The sequence below is a fragment of the Saimiri boliviensis genome, chromosome 5 (genome assembly GCF_048565385.1).
Source record: "Saimiri boliviensis isolate mSaiBol1 chromosome 5, mSaiBol1.pri, whole genome shotgun sequence".
Classification (NCBI taxonomy): domain Eukaryota; kingdom Metazoa; phylum Chordata; class Mammalia; order Primates; family Cebidae; genus Saimiri; species Saimiri boliviensis.
This window is the reverse complement of record NC_133453.1, coordinates 81,850,036-81,874,600: the sequence shown is the minus strand read 5'-3', so window position 1 is coordinate 81,874,600 and position 24,565 is coordinate 81,850,036. Positions and strand designations below refer to the sequence as shown.

At 38.1% G+C, this 24,565-nt stretch overlaps 1 protein-coding gene across 1 annotated transcript in view; it reads right to left on the bottom strand.

Moving 5' to 3' along the window:
- Nucleotides 1-9,718, bottom strand: part of ACVR1C (activin A receptor type 1C) — a 126,591-nt gene extending 116,873 nt beyond the window's left edge. The window contains exon 1 of the mRNA XM_010330082.2: nucleotides 9,371-9,718. Coding sequence (XP_010328384.2) covers nucleotides 9,371-9,443 — 73 coding nt within the window. The 5' untranslated portion in view covers nucleotides 9,444-9,718. The remainder of the gene's footprint in view (nucleotides 1-9,370) is intronic.
- Nucleotides 9,719-24,565: the final 14,847 nt, after the last annotated feature.

Genomic DNA, 24,565 nt, shown 5'->3' with positions numbered 1-24,565 from the left:
AAAAGATAATAAGGAAATATGGCCAAAAAAAAAAAAAACTTGCATGATAATGGCAATATCCAAAGCATAGTTGAGTAAAAGCCATCCTGGGGAACATCATCTTGATTTGGTACAGTAACTCTCAATATTTCTAAAGGGATCCAGTTGTTTTAATAAAGTCAGCTTTCTTCTCTCTACAAAAAGGAATGCCTTTTAATATAACGTAGCTAAAGAGCAGCTGCAGGGAAGGAAGATTTTTAAAAAGAGTTTCATTCAGTTACACACTTATTATCCTATAAGGAATCTTCTGCTAATTATATAATTATTCTGTATTCAATCTGTCAAATTTTGTGTAATGCCTATTTTCTGGAAATATAAATGACAGATTGTAAGCATAATTTAAGTGAGAACGCAATCTCACCATGACTATCAGAGCAGGCAAATGTCCACAGAGTAGAATTCTTATTCTTGGAGAAGGAAAATGGGGATAACAGAGAAAAAAAATACACTTCCAGGTGAGTAGGCCAGAAAAATGTCATCAGATAAAGTTGTGAGATGTGATTAGTTAACACTCTTTAATGTATTTTGGCTCTGTTGTAAAACAATCTGGTTTTTTAAAGCTGTATTAATCTAGATTAACAGCTTCTGAATTAACATCTCTTGGATATGCATGCATTAAAAAAAAACTAAACATTTGTTGTTTTTAATTATTTTTAATTGACACATAATTGTATATATTTATGGGATATGATGTATGTTTTGATACATGTATGCGATGTACAATGATCACATCTGAGAATTAGCATATCTACCACCTCAAACATGTATCATTTATTTATGTTGAGAACATTCAAAATCTGGTCTTCCAGCTATTTGAAAATGTCCACATCCTGATGAATTAGATTTTTTTCTAATCCTGATTTTGATCAGAGTCTTTATTTAAGTCAACATGGAGTTGTATAAGGTACTTAATCAACATGGAGAGATATGGCATCCATCCCCGTCTTTTTACTAACCGTGAGATAACAATGACAAAATAGATGGGGAGAAATGTGTGTTTCACTTTCAAAACAGGAGCATCCTAATGATTTTCTTGAAGTGAAAAGTTTAATGAAAAAGTGGATTGATCTAATCCGGGATGTTTAAGTCATCGGCAAATTTAAGTTGTTTTAAAAATAATAATAATAAGCCAAGCTCTTGAGTCATACTGAGTGATTCACCCATGAATTCTTGAGATTAATTTAAAACAGCTCCAAGTATCTTTGCATGCCTACTCTCTACAAGACAGAAGAGAACAACCGAAAGGAGAAGTTATTCTAGAGGAAAAGAAGTGAAGAATCAGGACAGAGCAGAGCCATGTTAGCCTGGCTGGCCAATCAGAGCAGTGAACTCAAGGGGCACATGATGAGGCAAGGGTAGCCCCTGAGAAGTAGCAAAGTGTGGCTTCTGTGGAAATAAGGTCTTCCTTGTCTGTTTCATACTCCCACTCACCTCCTCCACCCTTTTACTTTTTACTGGATCCTTAAGTAGGAGGAGTAGTGATTTGTATTGTTCAAATTTCAGGAAACCAAGTGGCCCCACATGCTTTAGGGATCCAGCTTTCAAAGAACAAGAAAAACACAGGACTCATAGTCATGGCCCTGTCTTCCATCTTTTACACAGCAAGTGTGGGAAGGGTATAACCTGCTTCCTCGGTAGAAGAGATCCTACTATCTCTCCCCAGAGACTTTCTACTTTTTCCCTTACTTAGCAGTTGCCCCTGAAATTATTGTCTGGAACTCCTGCCAGAGTTTCCATAAGAGCTGGACTAATGTGAGGTATTGTAAATAGAGATTCCTTGCTCCATAGCCTCTATGGCTTCATTTTGCAAGGATTGAATGGCCTTTCAATGGTTTCCTAGCGTTAGAATCCAGGGTTCAGTTTTATCACTGGCTCCCCTGCCTTTACCCTTAGGCTATTTCATTGTTTAGAAAAGAAGAGTGTATTCAAGTCTGCCATGCAACTGGAGGCAAAAGCTCCAGGTAATAAGAAAAAGTTACTTTGCCTTGTTTCACCTCCTTTTTCTAGATATCACCTCTTAACTGAAGATGAGACTCAGAATATAGTGTTTGGGTGTTCCTAGTCCCATTAGCAAGAGTAATTTCTATATCATTTATGAACAGATCCCAATTTCTTAAACTATCCCAATTTCTTAAACAATGTAAGGATAAATCTTGAGATTTTGACTGACTGTGAAAAATATAAGACCTAGAAAGCCAAAACAATGGAAAACCAAGAGGAAACCTCAAAGATACAAATAATAAGATATAACTTAGGATATTCTTCACAGAAATAGAAAAAGAAATCCTAACATTTATATGGAACTACAGGAATCCCAGAACAGTCAAAGCTATCCTAAGCAAAAAGGACAACACTGGAAGAATCACATTATCTGACTTCAAATTATACTACAGAGCTACAGTAACCAAAGCAGCATGGTACTGACATGAAAAAATGACACATAGACCAATGGAACAGAATAGAGAACCCAGAAACAAATCCACTCACCTGCAGTGAACTCATCTTCGACAAAGGTGCCAAGAATATACACTGGGGAAAGGATAGTCTCTTCAATAATTAACACTGGGAAAACCGGATATCCATATGCAGAAGAATGAAACTAGACCCCTATCTCTCATTATATAAAAAAAAAAAATCAAAATGGATTTAAGACCTCAAAATATGAAACTACTACAAGAACACATTGGGAAAAATCTCCAGGACATTGGTTTGTGCAAATATTTCTTAAGTAATATCCCACAACCATAGGCACCTAAAGCAAACATGGACAAATGGGAACACATCAAGTTAAAAAGCTTCTGCATGGCAAAGGATACAGTCAACAAAGTGAAAAGACAATCCACAGAACAGGAGAAAATATTTGCAAACAACACCTCTCACAAGGGAATAATATTCAGAATTAATATCCAGAAAGGAGGTCAAACAAGTCTATAGGGGAAAAAATCTAATAATCCAATCAAAAAACTGACAAAAGATTTGAGTAGCCTTTTTTCAGAAGATGACACAAATGGCAAACAGCATATGAAAAGGTGCTCAGTATCACTGATCATCAAAGAAATGCAAATAAAAACTACAATGATATCATCTCATCCCAGTTAAAATGGCTTACATCCCAAAGACAGGCAATAACAAATGCTGGCAAGGATGTAGAGAAAAAGGAACCCTTGTACACTGTTGATAGGATTGTAAACTAGTACAACCACTAAGAAGAACAGTCTGGAGGTTCCTCAATAAATTAAAACTTGAGCTACCATATGATCCAGCAATCCCACTGCTGAATATAACCAGAAGAAAGAAAATCAGTATATGGAAGAGATCTGCACTCCCATGTTCCCATGTTTGTTGCATCACTGTTTACAATAGCTAAGATTTGGATGCAACCTAAGTGTCCCTCAACAGATGAATGAATAAAGAAAATGTGGTACATATATACAACAGAGTATATTCAGCCATAAAAAGAATGAGAGCCAGTCATTTGCAACCACATGGATGGAAGTGGAGATTATTATGTTAAGTGAAATAAGCCAGGAACAGAAAAACAAACATTTCATGTTCTAACTTATTTGTGGGATCTAAAAATCAAAAAAATTAACTCATGGTCAGGGAGAGTAGAGGATGGTTAGCAGAGGCTGGGAAGGGTAGTGGGGATTTGGGGGGAGGTGGGGACAGTTAATGGTACTAAAAAAAAATGCGTCATTAGAGAAATGCAAATCAAAACCACAATGAGATACCATCTCATGCCAGTTAGGATGGTGATCATTGAAAAGTCTGGAAACAACAGATACTGGAGAGGATGTGAAGAAATTGGAATGCTTTTACACTGTTGGTGGGTATGTAAATTAGTTCAACCATTGTGGAAGACAGTGTGTCAATTCCTCAAGGATCTAGAACCAGAAATATCATTTGACCCAGAAATCCCATTACTGGGTATATGCTCAAAGGATTATAAATCATTCTACTAAAAAGACACATGCACACATGCTGTTTATTGCAGCACTGTTCACACACTGTTCCAAAGACTTGGAACCAACCCAAATGCCCATCAGTGATAGACTGGATAAAGAAAATGTGGCACAAATATGCCATGGAATACTATGCAGCCATAAAAAATGATGAGTCCATGTCCTTTGCAGGGACATGGATGAAGCTGGAAACCATCATTCTCATCATTTCTGTTCCTTCAGAAAACGAAATACTGCATGTTCTCACCCATAAGTGGGAGTTGCACAATGAGAACGCATGGACACAGGGAGAGTAACTTTACATACCAGAGCCTGTCACGGAGTTGGGGGGCGGGGGTAGGGGAGGGATAGCATTAATAGAAACAACTAATACAGACGACAGGTTGATGGATACAGCAAACCACCATGGCATGGGTATACCTATTTAACAAACCTGCACATTTCCCAGAACTTAAAGTATTTAATTTTTTAAAAAAGATTTTAAAAAATAGAATAAGACCTACTATTTGACAGCACAATAGGGTATCTAGAGTCAGTAATAACTTAATTGAATATTTTAAAATAACTTAAAGAACATAATTCAATTGTTTGTAACTCAAAGGATAAAATGCTTAAGGGGATGGATATCCCATTTTCCATGATGTGCTTATTTCACACTGCATGCCTGCATTAAAGCATCTCATATACCCCATAAATACATATATCTACTATGTACCCACAAACATTTTTTAAAATAATTTTAAAATTTTTTAAATAAGGTATAACACATAGTATATTCTTTATTCTTAGAAAATTTTCTGTTTTGTTCTGTTTACTAATTATATTTGAAAATTAATTCTCCTATTCCATTATTTGTTAAAATAAACTATATACAAGTCAACATATCTGTTTAAGCTTTTTAATGGTCCATGCCTGCAGTTGTCCATTTATAGGACACTACAGATCTCAAACTGAAGATGATGTTAATTATTTGGTAGCTACACTTACAGGTCAAGACTAAGCTACAGCAGGAACTAAGCAGCTTCAGAATATTTATGTATCCATGCCCTTTCCCCCAAAAACTTGTCGGTGCTCTCTTAGGAACATGCTGTAACACTTCAAACTACATCAGAGTAACAGGTCCCGTAGGGCTCAGCAGCTTCCCTAATCCTAACTCTATCCAATATCCTCTCCTCTTAACCTTATTTACGGCAAGAGATGCAAGTACTGCCAAGAAAAGTACAACAAACTGGGTCTTGGCTACTGCCTGAAAGCATTTCCCCTAAAAGAGAAACATGAAAGTTTATTCAAAAGGAAACTACTCAAAAACTGCATCTGAAAATAACCACTTCCAAAATACAGCAAACTTGGGAACAACCAACTGCTTTCATGCAACAGTCAAGGGAATCAAGAGTTATTCTTGTTTTTTTTTTTTTCACCCATATTTTCATATCTAGATACTCATGTCGAATTGGGAAAAGCTAGGTATCCTTTTAGGTTCACACAGAAGAAGAGAGCTATCCTGTGCAAAATGTTGGGAGTGACCCATTCAGAGATGCACAGGAAGACAGTAACGGAGCTAGAACAGGAGAGGTTTTTAGAGATGAGGACTGGAAAATAGGTGTTCACTTTGCTCACTTCTCTTTTTTTAAAAGAGTTAAGAAATATATGCATCAGGAACAGTTTATCTCTCAACAAGATTTCTTTTACGTTGGTTTACAAGATGAAAGTACAGAACACCCAGTTAAATTGGAATTAAACAGCAATTAATTTTTGGTATACTTGTGTTCCATGTCATATTTGTGACACACTTATGCTAAAAAGGTATTCATTGTTTATCTGTAATTCAATTTAACAAGGTATTTTGTGCCTTATTTGCTAAGCGGTTATATTAAATGCATCTTTGAAAAGTTATCAGTAAATGTGCTTGGCTCTCAATTTTTTATCAGTCCAGATTTATCCTCTGAACTTCAGACCCATAAAACCAATTGCTTACTTGACATCTCCATTTCAGCATCTGAGAGGCATTTTAAACACAACATATCCAAAACTGATGTCCTGTGATCTGTCACCACCAACCCTTCTCTTCCCAGACAAGCCTTTCCAGCAGTCTTCCCCATCCAATTAAGTCTTCCATTGCTTGGGTCAAAAATGTAGTCTCATCCTTAGCTACTCACTTTCACACCTCAAAATCCTTTATTTTTTGTATGAGTTTCACAATTCAGAGGAAATCTCTATGCACAGTTTCTCCAGAGCCAGAGATGTCTCTTCCTTGGAACCAGGAAGCCTCTTGCCACATCTGTGTCAATCAACCAACAAATAACTGTGCTTAATGAAGGACAAAGGTGGCAACATCTTTTGCATTTATAAACTCAGTCAGCACCAAGCTTTCACTTTCACTTCTAGCAGCACTGTGGAAAACTCTCAGTGGAAACTACTGTTGTTTGTGGTAGGGGTACAGGGGAAGCGGAGAGCAGAGAGAAACTCATTACTTGAAACCCCCACTCTCACCCTGGTTATTAAGGAAATATTTATTCCATTTTTGGAGTGACAACACACAGCTTTCTAGAATCTTAATAATCCTTTCTGGAACCAGAGGACAAAGGAGTTTCAAGAAATTTGAAGAGAATGCACAATACGTAAATCTATGAAACATCCAAATCACAGCTTCAAAGTAGAGAACTCTAGGACATTTTCTGCCGCTTCTTTGTTGGTTACGCATGGTGAATGTTGTGAAGCCATGTCAAGTCTCTCTTATCAAACATCAAGGCATCCAGAACCTAGATAAAGCAACTCAGAGCAGTCCGATTTTTTCATTTCTTTTGTTTTTAGAGATGGTGTCTCACTGTGTCACCCAGGTTGGACTGCAGTGGTGCAATCATGACTTACTGCAATCTTGAACTCCTGGCAACTCTCCAGCCTCAGCCTCCCAAGTAGCTGGGGCTACAGGTATGTGCCACCAGACCTGGTTAATTGTTTTAAATTTTTTTGTAGAGACAGTATCTCACTATGGTACCTAGGCTGATCTTGAACTTGCTCATCTCGAGCAATCCTCACACCTCGGCCTCCCAAAGTACTGGGATTAGATGGGTGAGACACTGAACCTGGCCAGCCTGATTTTTAAAAATTACAGTCCAGACCAATAAATAGCTTTTTAAAGTCTCCACCAGCTGTTACCTTCTGAGATTCTCAAAAAGGAGCAATGCACACCCCTAAGGTGACAACAATGTGGAAAATGAGCAGCCAAAGTAAAAAAAAGGTCTACTGGTTTATAATGTGCTCAGATACTTAAAGTCCTAGGGCTGCTCTGCAGAACCAAATGAAAGGTGGTGCCTTCTGTCACAAAGTTTCACTATGTCATTACATCAAGAACAACGTCTCACATAAGATTCCAACAATGGCAAATACATACCATAAATGGCCAATATTATTAACAGTGTAATTTGTAAAAGTGACCAGGTGAAAATACACTTGGGCAACCACATGATAAAACCAACTGAAAAAATGAAAAGCAAAACAAAACTACTTTGAATCTTTCTACTAAATAGCCAGAGACTTATACAACGTTAAGAATAAATACTGTAAGTATCAATATACATTGTCAATGTGGGACGCAGAGGAATAAAAATGTCTTAATGAGATTTGAAAATGATTGCACTTGACATAGAAAAGTTTTTTGTAAAAGTTCAACTTCAATAAATATGTCTCTACTGTATTACTCCATATCACTCATTTTTCTTAGACTTCAAATTTTAAGTGAGCAACTTTGAATGGATGATCTATTTTTTTTCTTTTTTGCATCTTCCAATGTGAAAAGTTTCCATGCCTTTTCAAGAACATGAGGCATGTTGCTATGCTCAAGGTCTCTGAAATTTTTTAAAGATTCTGCGTATACAGCAAAATATACCCTTGAAGCTACATTTAAAAATAATTGAATCTGTTTTTTAAAATGTGTGCAGCCAAGTTATCAGCTCCTCCAAATAAAGAGTTGTACAGACAGCTTGCAGAGGCAGTTTCACCCCATCAAAACTGTGATATCTTGAAGACTTTTTTTTTGTAGATTCTATTAAATTGTCAAGAGCACTTTCAATATCCCAAGTTAGCAGAGTTTTCACCCATTTGTAAAAGACTTTCCTATAGTTAGTTTTCTCCCATTTAGAAATGTATTAACTCTATATGCAAATATTTCACTTAATTCCATCATCTTTCTGACAGCCTTGGGCTGTTTTCCTAAAAGATAACTGGAATGCTTTAACCCTCAGGTTTTATCAATTAATCCTTTCAATAATCAAATATTTGAATATTGTATTTAGTGATTCTCTCAGGCCATATGAAACACTGAAATCTGTACATGACAGCAATCATATCATTCAAATCATTCTCTTGCACATGTCACTAAGAGGAAAACGACCCACCATGGATATAGCTATTAATGTCAAACACTGTCATCTGGGAAAAGAAAAATGCATCAAAATCAGCTTCGGACGAAATACAGCTCTATGGGAAAACACCAGATTTTTATGTGCAAATGTCCTCAATATTTGATAGAAATTTTTAAAGAATGAGTTAGCAAATAATCTGCTCCTCCTCTACATAATCCAGGGCAATGTAATGAAAATAGTTTTAGAGTTAAAGGGCTTTTAGTCACAGCACATGATTTTACCAAAGATGCATTTGCCCCACTTTCTAGTAAACATTATAAAGAAACGTCTGGCTTCTAGACTGGGTAGAGGGCTCTATTTAGCCTATCAAGGCACAGACCTGTTATAAACTCTGGGGCGCTTGCCAGAATTTTTTTCCCCAGGAACTCTGAGTAAAGATCGTACCTCGAAAGCAACGTGCGTTGCAAACCACACAGATTTAAGCTCCCACTCTCGCCTCCATAGCTTGGTATCTGCGGCTTTTGGGTAAAAGTCAGACTAAATCACCACCTTCCACCACCACCACACCACCATCCTGGAGCAGCTATCAGTGACCTAGCACGGACAGCGTCCGAGGCACACCTGCAGCCCTCCCGGTCCCTGCAGGGTGAACCCAGCTCCCTGCCATGCGCGCACCCACAAACGCTCTACTATTTTCTCCGCTGCAAACTGCCCACAAATTAGTCACCCACCTTACCCCTACTACTTATTCCCCCACGCCCCCGCCTTTTTTCTCTCTCTCTTCCGGGTCCTTCCTCCCCAACACTCCTGTCTACCCCTACAGCTGCCAGACGTCAGGTGCCCACGTTGCACCCCGTCCTGCGCCCCCTCAATCCAACTGGCGCTTCCCCTTCTGCCCCGAAGGTCAGTTTGCTCGGAGCCCCCGCTGTCCCCCACCGCCATGCCCGCCCGCAGACCGCCCCCAGCTCCCACCCTCGCGGGCGCCTGGGTAAAAAGCCCGCACCGTACCTGCCGAGAGCTCGGCAACCGCGGCGAGCAGCAGGAGAGCCTGGCGGAGCGCGGAGCGGAGCGCCCAGGTCATCGCCACCAGGCGGCCGAGCCGGGAGTGCGAGGCCCCAGAGCGGAGCGAGGCAGCCGGGGCAGCAGGGGCCGCTTTGAAGTTCCCGGGCCGCGGGAGGGGAGCGCAGCACCGACACCCTTTGAAAGTGCGCGGTTGGCTCTAGTCAGTGCGGGCGCCCCCCTCCCCCGCCGCCCCCATCCCACGCCCCCCGCGGCTGGCGGTGCGCGGCGCTCCTGCCACTGGCCCCGCAGCCGGACGGGGAGAAGGTGTGTGTAGGGGGTGGGGGAGCAGAGCCCGCCCCTGCCGCGCCTCCGCCCCCTGCGCCCTCTCGCAGCCGCCCGGGCCTGGTGCTGTGGGGCAGGCGGGCAAAGGCTGCCCTGTGCCCGGCAGTGAGACCGCCCAGAGCTGGGGCGAAGAAAGAGGCGGGGGGGAAACGGCGGGGAGTCTCCGGGACTAGATACTCAGGAAGTGGGCTCCGCACGGGAGGAAAAGCCCCACTGAGACTTTAGGGAAACTTCAACTACGCGGCGACTGCGCCCTGGTGATCCGCTCTATGGCCTCCCGCGAAGAGCCCACCTCCTAGCTCTCCTGGCGTTCGTCTTCCAGTGCCCTTAAGTCCAACCAGGCTGCTCTGTGAGAGCCCCGCGGGCTTCCTACTGGCTTGCCCCACCAAGGCGTCCTTGCTGTTCTCGCCTCTGGGGAAGAACGCCCTCTCTGTTCATCCCTGGGAATGACCAGTTGTCTGACTGCCTTCTGGACCTATATATAAGCTTTAGTTTAACAAACTTCATCTCTTCTCGAATGCCTTTTGGGAACCCTCCCCTCTATGAATGGCAACCAAAGCTGGACCACCTGTGCCAGGTGATGTGACCATCTACAATGTTTGACCCAAGCCTGGTGGTAAAAGACCTCACCTGTGGAAGGTATTTCGGTAGCTACAATTTCAGCAATTGAAGAACTCAGGGAACACACACACACACACACACACACACACACACACACACACGGATTAAGGGAAGAGGAAGAATTGTTTAAAGTAATATATTAGAAACTTGTTTGAGTATTATTTAGTCCCTAGAGACTATCAAATGGATGTGCTTCCCATGTGGATTGTGCCTGAAAATAGGAGGGCAACAGCAACACTACCAATTAATAGAAATTAACCTAAATTCAATTCACCTACAGAGCTTGAACGTTTAAAGTGAATGGGATTATTTCCACCTGAACAACACGAAAAAGCAAGCATACAATACTGGTGTGACTACTGTTAGGGGGTTCCTTGAAAAATGATAGCGTCATAAAAATTAATCACTTTAGAATAAAACATTGCTTGCTTCTTCACCTAGCTCAGCACTAAATGATACACTAGGTGTTCTTTCTAAGTTCTATGAAAGATCTATGGTTAAATGATGTATATATTTAACTTATCAAAGAATCACAGTATTGGAGGTGAGATGGTTGCTGGACTTTGAGACGTGGGTGGCATCCTGAGGATCCCTTCTGTCACCACCTTGGGTAAGTCAAAATATTCCTAAGCACAAAAAACTTTGTTCTCATTTTATGCTGGATCCAAACAAACAAAAAACTGAAGATGTGGGACAAATCTGAGCCCTTTCAGACACCCACAAAACAGATGCTTTTGTAAAAAGGCAAGAAAATGCTAGGACACATTATATTTTGTCTAGTTTGGCTTGCTCATTATTTGCTAACTGCACCTTAAATTGTGATCTGCCATTGGATCATGATACCAGGAGCCTAAAGAGAAGAATGTAGTGAACTTTCTGGGTCTTCTTCCTCAAAAGTAAATGGAACTTCATTCCACCCTATTTCCCAGAACTTTGACCAGGATCAAAAAGGGTAGTATATGAGCACACATTACAATAATGGCAGGTATTTACTCCCCACATACCTACTTTGTCTCAAATTTAGTAAGTAACATTCTCTGCAAGTTGTAAAGCTCTCATTTGCTTTAAAAAAAAAAAGCAACCGTATTATCCAGGTCAAATATTGAAAAATTTCAATATTCTGAACAAACTCAATGCTTTCCTCTTAGTCTAATGGTGCATTATCAATACGGTAGCCACTAGCTACATGGAGATATTGAGCCTTTGAAATGTGTCTAGACTGAATCGACATATGCTGTAAATAAAAAATAATGCTAATCCAAAAATTTAGTACAAAAATAAGAATGTATAAAACACAATACTAGTAATTTGCATGTTGCTTAAATGTTGCAATGATAGTATTTTGGACATACTGCATTGAATAAAATATATTATTAAATCAATATTACCTATTTCTTTTTACTCTTTAGTATGACTACTAGAAAATTTTAAATTACACATGTGGCTCATATTATATCTCTATCAGACAGTACTGATCTAAACAATCCTCATCAGTTGACAAGGATTCTTACCTTCTCTTAAGAACAGTATGAAAACAAAAAAGTAGTTAGGTACCTTATCAGTCAGTACTTGGCCAGCCAATAAAGGAATCAGGATCTTTTTAAATTCTTGGTTCAAAGTTCTATAACACATGAAGAAATGTTAGTGCATCAAAAATTGAAGTACTTTATTTGTAGGAATATTTTAAACTAGATCTTTAAATACCATTTTCCTCAGCCTCTTGTGCATGTTCCAGTGTTGGTACTATGAAAGCTTTGCAGTAAGGTGTTAACTACTCTCAGTGTATTGAATCCTAATAGCTAGCAAAATATACTCTTAGTAAATTATAAATATTCTTAATATGCTTGAGTTCTTAATGCCAAATTCAAGGCAACCAAGAAAAGATCTTAATCCTTATAATGTGTCCCAATTATACTTTATTTACACACATGCACACACCCATGGAAATTAATCCAGTCTTAATCCAATGTCTTTTAAAATGAACCATTGATAAAAAATACTCTTTGGACCATATTTAGCTGTTCATGTTATTTAATATAAACAATAGAAATGCATTATTCAAGATGTGATATAACACATCTTTCTTTCATATTTTTGCCCAAAACAGAAAAAGATTTACATGCAAGATTCTTTTATTTCACTGGAAAGAATTTACATGCAAATGTGTTTTTCAAGATTTAACATCCCTCCCCCCGCCCCGCCACCTTAATCATCTATTTGTACATATTCATTGCCATAGCAACATTACATCATGACTCCTGTATTCTTGTAAACCAAAAGAAAACAACAACAAATAATTGAGAGGTTCATAGCCCATCAGCAAAACAGATTTTGTCTGAGTAAATCTTACATAAGCAAGAAAACCAAGTATAGAGGCTGTGAATTGTAAAGATTTGATATATTTGCAGAATAACATCCCAAATTAATAAGGCAGAGAAATGTGTGTGATAACTGAACTTTAAAAAAGACTATCTGTTGGGTGTGGTTTTTTGTTTGGGATTTTTTTTTTTTTTATCATCCAGGTTCCTTATTATTATCCTTTTCAGAATCTCTAAACCCATGCATCTTAATTTTTCATTTCATCTTGGAACATGAATTTATCATGGAACGAGCATATGGTGAGGAGGCATGCTACGATAATTTGCTATGCACTATCAAGGCCTAATCTTTTCTCATTTTACTGCATTTTTCCTTCCCCAAACTCACATTACCCCTAAAGAAGTGCATGGCACACTCAGCTTCACTCATCTCATCTCATCTCTTAATCCCAGAAACCTTTGCTTTGGGAAATCCTGGTTTCACTTCTATATTTTTTTTTTCTTTTTTTAATTCTTAATTTCCATTCCATGAAAATACTCATGTGTTTTAGAATCTTTATTGAGATTTTGCAATATGTGTCCTCATTGCATCTACCTCACAAGGCAGCTCAGGTTTCATAAAAAAGGAAAATATGGACCCCTCTGGGACATGATTGAGGAGATATCGAACTGTTACTTAGCTCAACTGCTGCTGCTAAATCTCAAAGTCTATTTTTGGTACTTACATTATCTGTTTTCACCACCTTCCAAAGTGGTTACACTCCTTCACTAATTTTTTTTCTTTATTTTTATGTTATTTTCATTTTTATAGATTCAAGGGATGCAAATGCAGTTTCATTACATGCATGTAATACATAGTGGTGAAGCCTGTGCTTTTAGTGTACCCAGCACCTAAATAGTGAACACTGTACCTAATAGGTAATTTTCCAAACCTCACCACCTCGCTCCTTCATCTGCCCCTCTTCTGGAGTCTTCAGTGTCCATTTTTCCCATCTTTGTGTCCATGTGTACCCCTTGTTTAGTCCCTTCTTATAAGTGAAAACATACAGTAATTGATTATCTGTTTCTGAGATATTTCACTGAAGATAATGGCCTCCAGCTCTATCCATGTTGCTGCAAAGGACATAATTTCATTCTTTTTATGGCTGATTAGTATTCCATGAAGTATATATAACCACTTTTTTTTCTTTTTTTTTTTTTTGAGATGGAGTCTCGCTCTGTTGCCAGGCTAGAGTACACTGGCGCAATCTCGGCTCACTGCAATCTATGACTCCCTGGTTAAGGTGATTCTCCCGCCTCAGCCTCCTAAGTAGCTGGGATTACAGGCACGCACCACCATGCCCAGCTGATTTTTGTATTTTTAGTAGAGACGGGGTTTCATCATGTTGGCCAGGATGATCTCAATTTCTTCACCTTGTGATCTGCCCGCTTCGGCCTCCCAGTGCTGGGATTACAGGCGAGCCACCACATGTGGCCAATATCACATTTTCTTTATCCAGCCATCTGTTGATGGACACTTAGACTGAATCCATGACTTTGCTACTTATTGTTAATAGTGCTGTGATAAATATACAAGTTCAGGTGTCTTTTTGATATAATTTATATTCCTTTGGGTAAATACCCGTTAGTGGGATTGCTGGGTTGAATGGTAGTTCTATTTTTAGTTCTTTGAGAAATCTTCATATTGCTTTCCACAGAGATCGTACAAATTTACATTCCCACCAGCAGGGTATAAGTGTTCCCCTTTCTCCACGTCTTTGCCAACATCTATTGATTTTGATTATTTAATAATGGCCATTCTGACAGGTGTAAAATATCTCATTGCCTTACTGATTTTCATACATTTTAACACTATTGACATGGTATTTTCCCATAACTCAAATTTTGTCTGTTTTTCTTTTACTGATCAATGTCAGTATGCTAGGCTGAAAGCAATATTCGATATAGGCCCTATAAAAGGCAGGTCAGAGATTCAGTTCCAAGTAAGCAAGTCATACCACTTGGATTATTTCCTTAGAATAGGCCCATAATTACACCCTACCCAAATGAAGTCATAAAGACATAAGAGAATTAGCTGGCATAGTATAAGTCTATTATTTCCTAGGAAGACAACTCGAAAAAGGTCGTTATTAAAAACCCCAGACAAAAACATGAAGGTTCTGATGATCTTGACTGAAGTAAAAGAGAGTTTAAAGCTGCTGCATCAAAGGTAGCTGTCACTAGCCACTTGTGCCAATTGAGTACTTGAATGTCACTTGTCTAATTTGATGTATACTGTGAGTATGAAACACAAACTAGATTTTAAAGACTTAATACCAAAAAAAAGAAATTTAAAATATCTCAATACTGTTATGAATTACATGTTGAAATGATAATATTTTTGATATATTGGGTTAAATAAAATATACCATTAAAATTAATTTTACTTTTTTATTTTTTAATACCGCTATTAGATTATATATATGGCTCTCATTATATTTCTAATGGATAATACTCATCTAATGAATCCTTGTTCAAATTAAGGATCATTTTTTCTGTACTTGAAATGTACCAGTAGCAAGACTGTATGAGTCCATTCTCACACTGTTATAAAGAAATACCCAAGACTGGGTAATTTATAAAGAAAAGAGGTTTAATTGACTCACAGCTCTGCATGGCTAGGGAGGCCTCAGGAAACTTATAATCATGACAGAAGGCACCTCCTCACAGGGTGGCAGGTGACAGAATGAGTGTAAGAAGGGGAAATGCCAGACACTTATAAAACCATCAGATCTCATGAGACTCACTCACTATCAAGAAAACAACATAGGGGAAACTGACCCCATGATTCAATTATCTCCTGTACACCAAGTCCCTCCCAAGACACGTGGGGATTGTGGGATTACAATTCAAGCTAAGATTTGAGTGGGGATATAATTCCAAGCCATATCAAAGATCTTCCAATCACATTGTTCCAAATGCAATTATCTATTACTGTTTTCATTTCTTCAATAGTAATTCATATTCTGTCAATACGCAAGTCATATTTATTTTTGTTTTCTGTTGTCCATTATCATGTCAGCTGTTATTACTGTAGTTGGAGCTGGAGTAATTTCATACCTGAATTGTTGTAATTACCAACTAAATCAACTCTGTATCTTTACATTAGCCCCATCTTAATGTAACCTCGAGGCTGCTGTCAGGAAAACTTTCTAGTAGCATGACTCTTATGTTATTTCTTGCCCCCCAATCTTCAGTGATCACCCTTGCCTATGGAATCAAGGCAAACATTTTCTAGCACAAAGGTTCTTAAATTTTTGATATCATTATCCCTTTTTACACTTCAGAAATTTTAAGGATCCCAAAGAGTTTATGTTTAAGTGGGTTACATCTATCAATATTTGCTATATTAGAAACTAAAATTGAGAAATTTTTAAAACACAAGAATATATGCAAACACATATTTCATTGACCTTCAGAGCAATGACATCATTATACATCATGTAGCCTCTGAAAAACTCCAATGTATACTTGTGTGAGACCGAGAGAGGAAAAAGCAAATAACATTGCACTACTAATTACAGAAGTAGTTTTCACTTTGTGGACCACAAAAAGGTCTTGAGCACCCTCAGGGGTGTCTGGGTCACATCTTGTGAACCACTACCCTAGCTCATTTCCATACATTCTTCCTAAATGATCTCCTCCACTCCCACAACTACAACTTTGATTTCTGTAATGTGCTCAAGAGCCCAAATCTCTCTCTAGCCCTGATCTTGCTTCTAAACTGCAACTCTGTATATCCTATCATCTCTTCCTAAATAGCCCAAAAGTAGTCAAACCGAACATGTGTCAAGCAGAACCCTGCTCCCCAAACCTGCTCCTCCTCCTGTCTCTTTTATTTCAGTAATTGTCACTACTGAAGTCAATTATCTTGTTTTTCTCCTTAACACTCTCCTCTCCCTCATCCCTCATCCCTCATATCCAGTTAATCAGCAGTTTCTATGGATTCTAGTCTTTATAAAAGTCTCTCCAGTTTTTACACTTTTCTCCACCTCATGGCCACTAACCTAATTCCGTAAGAGTCTTGCTTTCTTGCCCAGGTTGCAGTGTAGTGCCACTATCAGGGCTCACTGCCTTGACCTCCCAGGCTCAAGCGATCCCCCTGCCCCAGATTAGCTGGGATCACAGGCATGCAACACCACAATCAGCTAATTCTGTCTTTCCTGAGGCTCATTCCCTTTCAATCCATTCCAGAGTCATCAGCCAGAGGGATCTTCTTCTAGCACAGATGTGAGTCTATCACTAAAACCCATCTAAAATATAATGCCTGATCTAACACTGGCATTGCTTATTCTTTAATCTCTCTAAACTCTAGTTTCTTTATCTGTAAAATGAAGGTAATATTTGTAGCTGCTTCCTCTGCTCGATGGTAAGATTAAATGTCATAGCATGGAGTGCCAAAGAGCATCTGGCACATGATGAACATCAATCCACTTTAGCATGTTGAGTTATGAGGGTGATGTTCATGATCCTGAGGCCACTGAACACCAACTTAAAAACTCCCTTGTACCCGAAACTCCCAACTTGATCATTACATATTCTACACATGTAACATGCTCATACGTAACCCATAAATATGTAAAATATCATGTCTAGATAAAATAAAAACAATAACAAAAACATAAAACCTTCCATGGCTTAATATTACCTGCAGATAAAATTGCAAACCTCTTCTTTGGCTTAAAGGTCCTTTAACATCCAGCAAAATGGTAATAATCACATTTTCTCACACACACACAAAACCTTTTATAATAAGATAAGATTATGGGACGTCTATTTAAATTTTTTTTAAAAGTTGAATAAATAAAGACAATGAACAGTTTCTTAATTACTTATGTGAGAAAAAAGAGTAGAAAATACATATAATTAAAATTTACAAGTATTTAGTTATATGGTGGATAAAAGTCTTTGAAAAATTCTAGATCTCTGTTTGCCTTTTCTGACAATAAAAGAAGTTTACGTACAGATACTGATTGTCATGAATGACCCATTTCTAAATGAAAGGGACCACATAATTGTGTTTGTTCTCTTCTATTTGCCTGCTTTTGTTTTTGTTTTGTGCGACAGGAACTTGGTTCTCCATGTTTTTCAAAACAAAATGTAAAAAATCAAACACATTACACATATGGAACCTAGTAAGAAAAGAAACTGAAGGAAAAAAAACAACAACAATGCTAGAAAACACTACCACCTGAGGTTCCAGAGGTGCAAATTCACATGATGAGAAAGATGGCAAAAGATCTCAACAAAAATTCAAATCCAATAATATCCTGTTGGATTATCATGTGACCCGATAGCTTTTCCCATTCTACTGCCAAGGAGGATACCTTTCTTCTAATAAAGGCCCCAAAATGTCTCTGTTCTTAGAAGTCCACAAGTCTATAATAATAAATCACTATCAAATCATCCATTTTCATTTAGATTAGTCCTACATTAATATGATGAACTACTATATACAGCAAACCCTGACATATTGGAAGATGGGTATATTATTTACTGTATCTATTGTGCAGAGACGTAAAATAACTCATATCTATAGTCATTAATACTCTGAGATTCAAGTTTTTGAAAAAAAAAAAAAAAAAAAAAAACACTCTGCTGTGTTTGAGAGAAATCATCGCCCAATATTTGATCCACCACTCAAAGCCAAGTTAGCGCGCAGCTTATCATCCCCTACACCTCAGCTATGCGGAGCCAAAGGACTTGGAACAGGGCCTGTTGGCCCAAACCCAGTTAAAAGAAAATATGCCTCACTCTAAGCAAAAAAGTTAAGTAACCCCAGCTCATCTTTGATTCTTTCCAGGCTTTCTTATTTCCTACTCGTTTACTCCTTCCTCCCACACAATGGCCTCCTGATCTCTCACCCATTCCTCCATTTGAACAAGAAAGGTTCAGAAATCATACATTTATTGTTGGCCAATTATAATTCACAATAAACAAGATTCATTTAGGCTATTACTATAGCCAACTATTTGTATATTGTGTCCATAAGCTTGTTTTGAAGCAGAAAAATTTATTTTTAACAGACTTTCAGGAAACAGCAATCCCATTAGGGAAAAATTTGAGGGCTATGAAGAAACTTGAAATCTTACTGTCAAGAAGGCTCTAAAGGTATTCCTGTAAGGAGACCAGAATCTGTCTTAATTGAGTATAATATCTTCTGAGATTTCAGTGCAGAGAATATTGTCCTGTGGGGAAGGGGCAGATAAACAGACTTCTCAATAATTCATTCTGCCACCAGTACATGAGCCCAGAGTGGAGACATGAGAGACCACAAGTAGAATAAAATGTTCACCCTCTAATACTCCAGCTCCCATGTGGCACAAAATTGTTTTCTAAATTCCTAGTACTAGAGTTAACACAGGGCTGGAACATGTTTAAAGCTCACAGGTAATAAAGAGGGAAAAAAAACAGATAGAAACACACAACCAGGAAATACAGTTCACAAAATATAATTTGCTCATGTTTTATCTTGTGTTCTCCTAGACAGGCATCTTCTCTCCGCTCCAGGCTCATTCTCCTGTGGCCCAGGCAGCAGAAGCTATCTCTAACATGAATGGGAGGCTAATTCCAGAGAGCAAAGGCATTCCCTCTTGCCTTTTTTTTTTTTTTTTGCATTTTAGGTTTTGGGGTACATGTGAAGAACATGCAAGATTGTTGCATAGGTACACACATGGCAGTGTGATTTGCTGCCTTCCTCCTCATCACCTATATCTGGCATTCCTCCCCATGCTATCTGTCCCCAACTCCTCACCCGCTACTGTCCCTTCCCTATTTCCCCTGAACAGACCCCAGTGTGTGATGCACCCCTCCCTGTGTCCATGTGTTCTCATTGTTCAACACCCACCTATGAGTGAGAACATGTGGTGTTTCATTTTCTGTTCTTGGGTCAGTTTGTGAGAATGATGGTTTCCAAGTTCATCCATGTCCCTACAAAGGACACGAACTCATAGTTTTTGATGGTTGCATAATATTCCATGATCTATATGTGCCACATTTTCTCTGTCCAGTCTATCATCGATAGGCATTTGGGTTGATTCCAGGTCTTTGCTATTGTGAACAGTGCTGCAATGAACATTTGTGTGCATGTGTCCTTATAGTAGAACGATTTATAATCCTTTGGATATATACCCAGTAATGGGATTGCTGGGTCAAATGGAATTTCTATGTCTAGGTCCTTGAGGAATTGCCACACTGTCTTCCATAATGGTTGAACTAATTTGCACTCCCACCAACAGTGTAAAAGTGTTCCTATTTCTCCACATCCTCTCCAGCACCTGTTGTCTCCAGTTTTTTAATGATCACCATTCTAACTGGTGTGAGATGGTATCTCAATGTAGTTTTGATTTGCATTTATCTAATGACCAGTGATGATGAGCATTTTTTCATATGTTTGTTGGCCTCATGTATGTCTTCTTTCATAAAGTGCCTGTTCAAGAGCATTGGCAACAAAAGCCAAAATAGAAAAATAGGACCTAATCCAACTCCACAACCTCTGCGCAGCAAAAGAAACAGTCATTAGAGTGAATCTGCAACCAACAGAATAGGAAAAATTTTTTGCCATCTACCCGTATGACAAAGGGCTGATATCCAGAATCTACAAAGAACTAAAACAGATTTACAAGAAAAAAACAAACAAGCCCATTCAAAAGTGGGCAAAGGATATGAACAGACCCTCTTGCCTTTTTAAGTCCCACCTTCTAAATGCTCATTCTTTTCCAAGAATTCTCCTCTTCATCACATGATTAGGCCCAAGAATATCCAACTCTCTCTAGTGAGACTCCTCAACCTCCTCCACCCAACATGTGTGGCCTTACCACTTCACAGAAGAACCATAGCAGAATAAAAGAGAAGAGCACCAAAGGAGGCTCAGGCAAACACACCCCTGGTCCCACTACACCACTCCGCAACCCCACCGTAGCAAAGGACCAAATCCATTGCAGCACTAGATTTATGTCTTTGTAGATGACTGACAATCAAGTTTGCATGCAAAAGCACCAGAGATGAGTTGCCCCTGAAGAAGGTGGCCTGTTCCATCACCCTGCTGCAGCTGTCCCTTAAGAGACTGACTAAACCCAGAAAATAAGGTAGGAGGAGAGAAGTGGACAACTAGCTGTCATCTGCTTCTTCAAATTCCTGGAACATATGCTATAGCACTGATACACATGTCAAACTCTTATGTCTTTAGGAAAAATGAAACAGAGAAAGAGGATTTGCCATATTCTTTCATAAACCTCAGAGGTCAAACTATCTGACAGGCCATGGCACAAAAGCAGATAGAAAAATTAAGGTTTTCTGTATTGATTTGATTAAGATTATTTCAATAAAGTCCCAAGGTCTTACATAAGTTGCAAGTTTTCAGGGTCTTTATACATGTTTAGAATATATTGAAGCAGTACTGCTAATATATTTCTTTTCTTCATTAATTTACTTAAATGAATAAATATTACTATGTGAAGAGAATGGTTTCTTGACACATGCATCAAACAGATTTAGGTCCTTGTGTTCCCTTTTGTTAACAAACATTTTTAAAAATTGACATAATTTTTCAGACATAGTTCTTGAATGCCTTCCACATGCAAGGTGTTTTCACAGCCTTGTCATACATAAGGAGACATGTCTGGTCCTGTTTCAAGGGAGTGGGCCTGTTTTTCTTAAACTATTGAATTATTGCCATCTCTACCTTGTGATAACTCTGTAACTATGGTCAATTTACTCCTTGGGTCTTTTTACTTTCCCATTAATTCACAGGGACTAATTATGAGAATTACATTAGAATTAGTATTCCTTGAATTACTTAAAGCCCTTGTATGTTGCAAGCACTCAATAAATGTAAACTCTATGTCCTGGTTTTTACTAAAATTTGTGCTTAGAATTAATTTTCCTATCATTAAATAGTACCTAAAAATTAATTTTTAATAATTTCCATAAGGTAAATTATAGGACTATCTAGAGATGGATTTTCTAACTAATTTGAAGAGTTTATCTTTTATTACCTAATTCATTTATTAATTTTTTCAACACCTACTATGTAAAATGCCATATGACAGGCACTGGGTATATAGAGTGAAAAAGAGAGATGCCATTCACTGTTCACGGAATTAAGGTCAAACAAAAGAGAAACACCTTAAACAAGTAGTTACTTGATTTATTAAATTACAATAAGTATTACGAAGAATAAATACAGGGTACTATACAACCATAATGGGCTGAATCTGTCAGAGATGGCATGAAAGATTTTTCTTAGGTAGTGAGTCAAACAGATCTTGACAGTAGAACAGAAATTAGGCATCAGGAGTGTGTGTGTGTGTGTGTGTGTGTGTGTGTGTGTGTGTGCACGTAAATGATACAAGGAAAGAAGGCAGCTGGTTTTAGAGGAAGCTAAATAAGGCTAACGTGGCAAGATATTGAAAGTGCTAGAGATGACTCCAAAAAAGTATTCAGATCGGGCAGGTGGTTTTTAGGCCATGTTACGGATTTGAGTCTCAATTTTTAAAGTAATAGGAAGTCATTGAAGAATTTCAAGCAAGGGAATAAAATAATTAGATGGAAATGTTAAAATGTCACTCTAGTTTCTGTATGGAGAGTGGGCTGTGGTTAGGCAAGAGTGAAATCTAGGCCACTAGCTAGAAGGATTAGGCAGTCACCTGAGGGGGGAAAAAAAAAAAAAGATGTTGACAGAAACCAGTATGAGCAGGGGTGATAAAGAAAATAGAACTCTGTTAAGGGAGGAAGAGGAGGTAGGAATTGAGTAGAATGATTCAAGGTATCCCCCAGGATTCTAAAGTCTTCACCAGGTGGACAAAGATGCCATTCACTCAAGAGGGAACGTTGAGAAGGGTCAGGTTGGATGTGTACAAATTCTTTTCCAGACCTTAAGTTTGAAATGGCTGTAGTGCCCAGGTAGAGCTAACTCAGTAGGTAGCTGTATAGATCCAGGGCTTAGAGGACTGGTTAGAGCTTGAAGTAAAAATGTAAGAGTTCTCTTATACAGAAGGTAATTAAAGCCAATATTGTGAGTAAGGTTTTCTGGATACATGTTTTTAGACTAGACATTCAGTGAAACTGTCCTAAAGTGCTCCTTGATTTTTTATAATCTTCTAGCAAAGCTCACAACTGGTTCAGCCTGACTTAAAACATTTTGAAGACTCATGCTGTGGCACCAAGATTTAGACTCTTAACCAATTACTTATTGTAACTGCATAAGACAATGCAAAATTCTTTCCTAAGGAAAATGTTAACCCTATGTGTAGATACCATTGTCTTTGCCAAGACCTGTGCCAGGTGTGTTGATTTTTTTCACTGAGATAGACTTCAAATTCATGTACTCAAGCGTACACAACTGAAAGAGAACTCTATCCCTTTAATGCTGGAGTTTAAGCCATATGACTTTCATTCTACTAACAACACAAAATAGCTACCATACGGCTACTTCCTAGAAAATCCAATCATGAAGGAAATAAATCTATTTTTGCTTGAGAAAAGTATTCGTTGGGGAGGAGGGAAGCAAGATACATTCCTCTATTCATTAAATAATAAGCAAGAAAAGCGGTGGTGATTGAAGATATTATTTTAGTCTATTACGTTGCCCTAACTGAGGATTGTTTCCTTGCATCATTGAAGGTTAAGATATTAAAGAACAAATTTCTGCAAATTTCAAAAGCTCTGCTGTTTTGCAGTATGGAGTGGTAGGGGAGAAAGAGGAAGAAAAAGTTAAATTTTTGATTTGTATTTCTATTTGTTCCCCCAAAGATTTTGAGATGCCTTATAAGAATACATGAAATAAAATATATGTATATGTATTCAGAATAAAAGAAAATACAAATTGGAGTAGATGGCTATGACTGAGGGGGAAGTGAAAATGTAACATGTAGGCCAAAGACTCCTACATAGGTACTAAAGTTGGACTCCAGATTTGAGTCTGAAAATTTGGCTTTTGAGTAAAGAGAAACACCATTGTATTCTTTATTATGCATAAGGAAAATCTTTTTCTTCTAAATGCAATTTATTACTTGGAATTTTGTTTTGAAGACACTGAAAGATACAGTAGGAAACATACTCAAAAATGTTCCTAAAGTAAATACAGTAGTAGATTTTATATATCTTTTTCTGATAGAGTTTCTTAATTCCAGACTTAAGCTTGATTCCAAAACAACTTGATTCCAAAACAGCAATTCTGCGAGGTAAGAGGAGTGGAAGGAACAGGCTCAGTGTGACCCAATGATGTGACTCTGTAATTGACTAACTTAATTCTGAGCTAAACCCTGGAAGAGCTAGATGACTGATTTTTTGCTGTTTTAAATGAGACCTTCTAAGGGAATCTGATGAAAGCTATGGACCCCCAGAAACACACTCATATACACATACACAACATAGCATATAAATGCAGATGATTCACAAATCTCCTAAAGCCCAGGTTGAAACATGTGATGTCAAGTGTCTCCAAAAAGTAATTTAGAAGTAGTATAAGAGAGTACTTAAGAGTATATGCTAGGCATCAAACAGATCTCAGTCTGATTTTGGGTTTTTGCCACTTGCTAGCTGTAGAGCTTTAAGCACTATTTAACTTCCCTAAGCCTCAGTTTTCTCATCTGTAAAATTAGAGTCAATAATATTGTTTATCTCGTAGGGTAGAAGTGAGGATTAAATGAGATAATGCTTATGAAGGGCTTTGCATAATGTCTTTAACATAGTAAAGACTTAGTAGTAGCTATTAGTTATTGTTAGCTTTATGAATTCATAATTAATTGAAGCTATTGTTACTGGCTATTAGTTATGCTGTCCATTTCCCTACATGACCAACAACATTAGAGAAGGGGTGATCAATTTACAAAACACTCTGCATATATATATATATATATATATATATATATATATATAT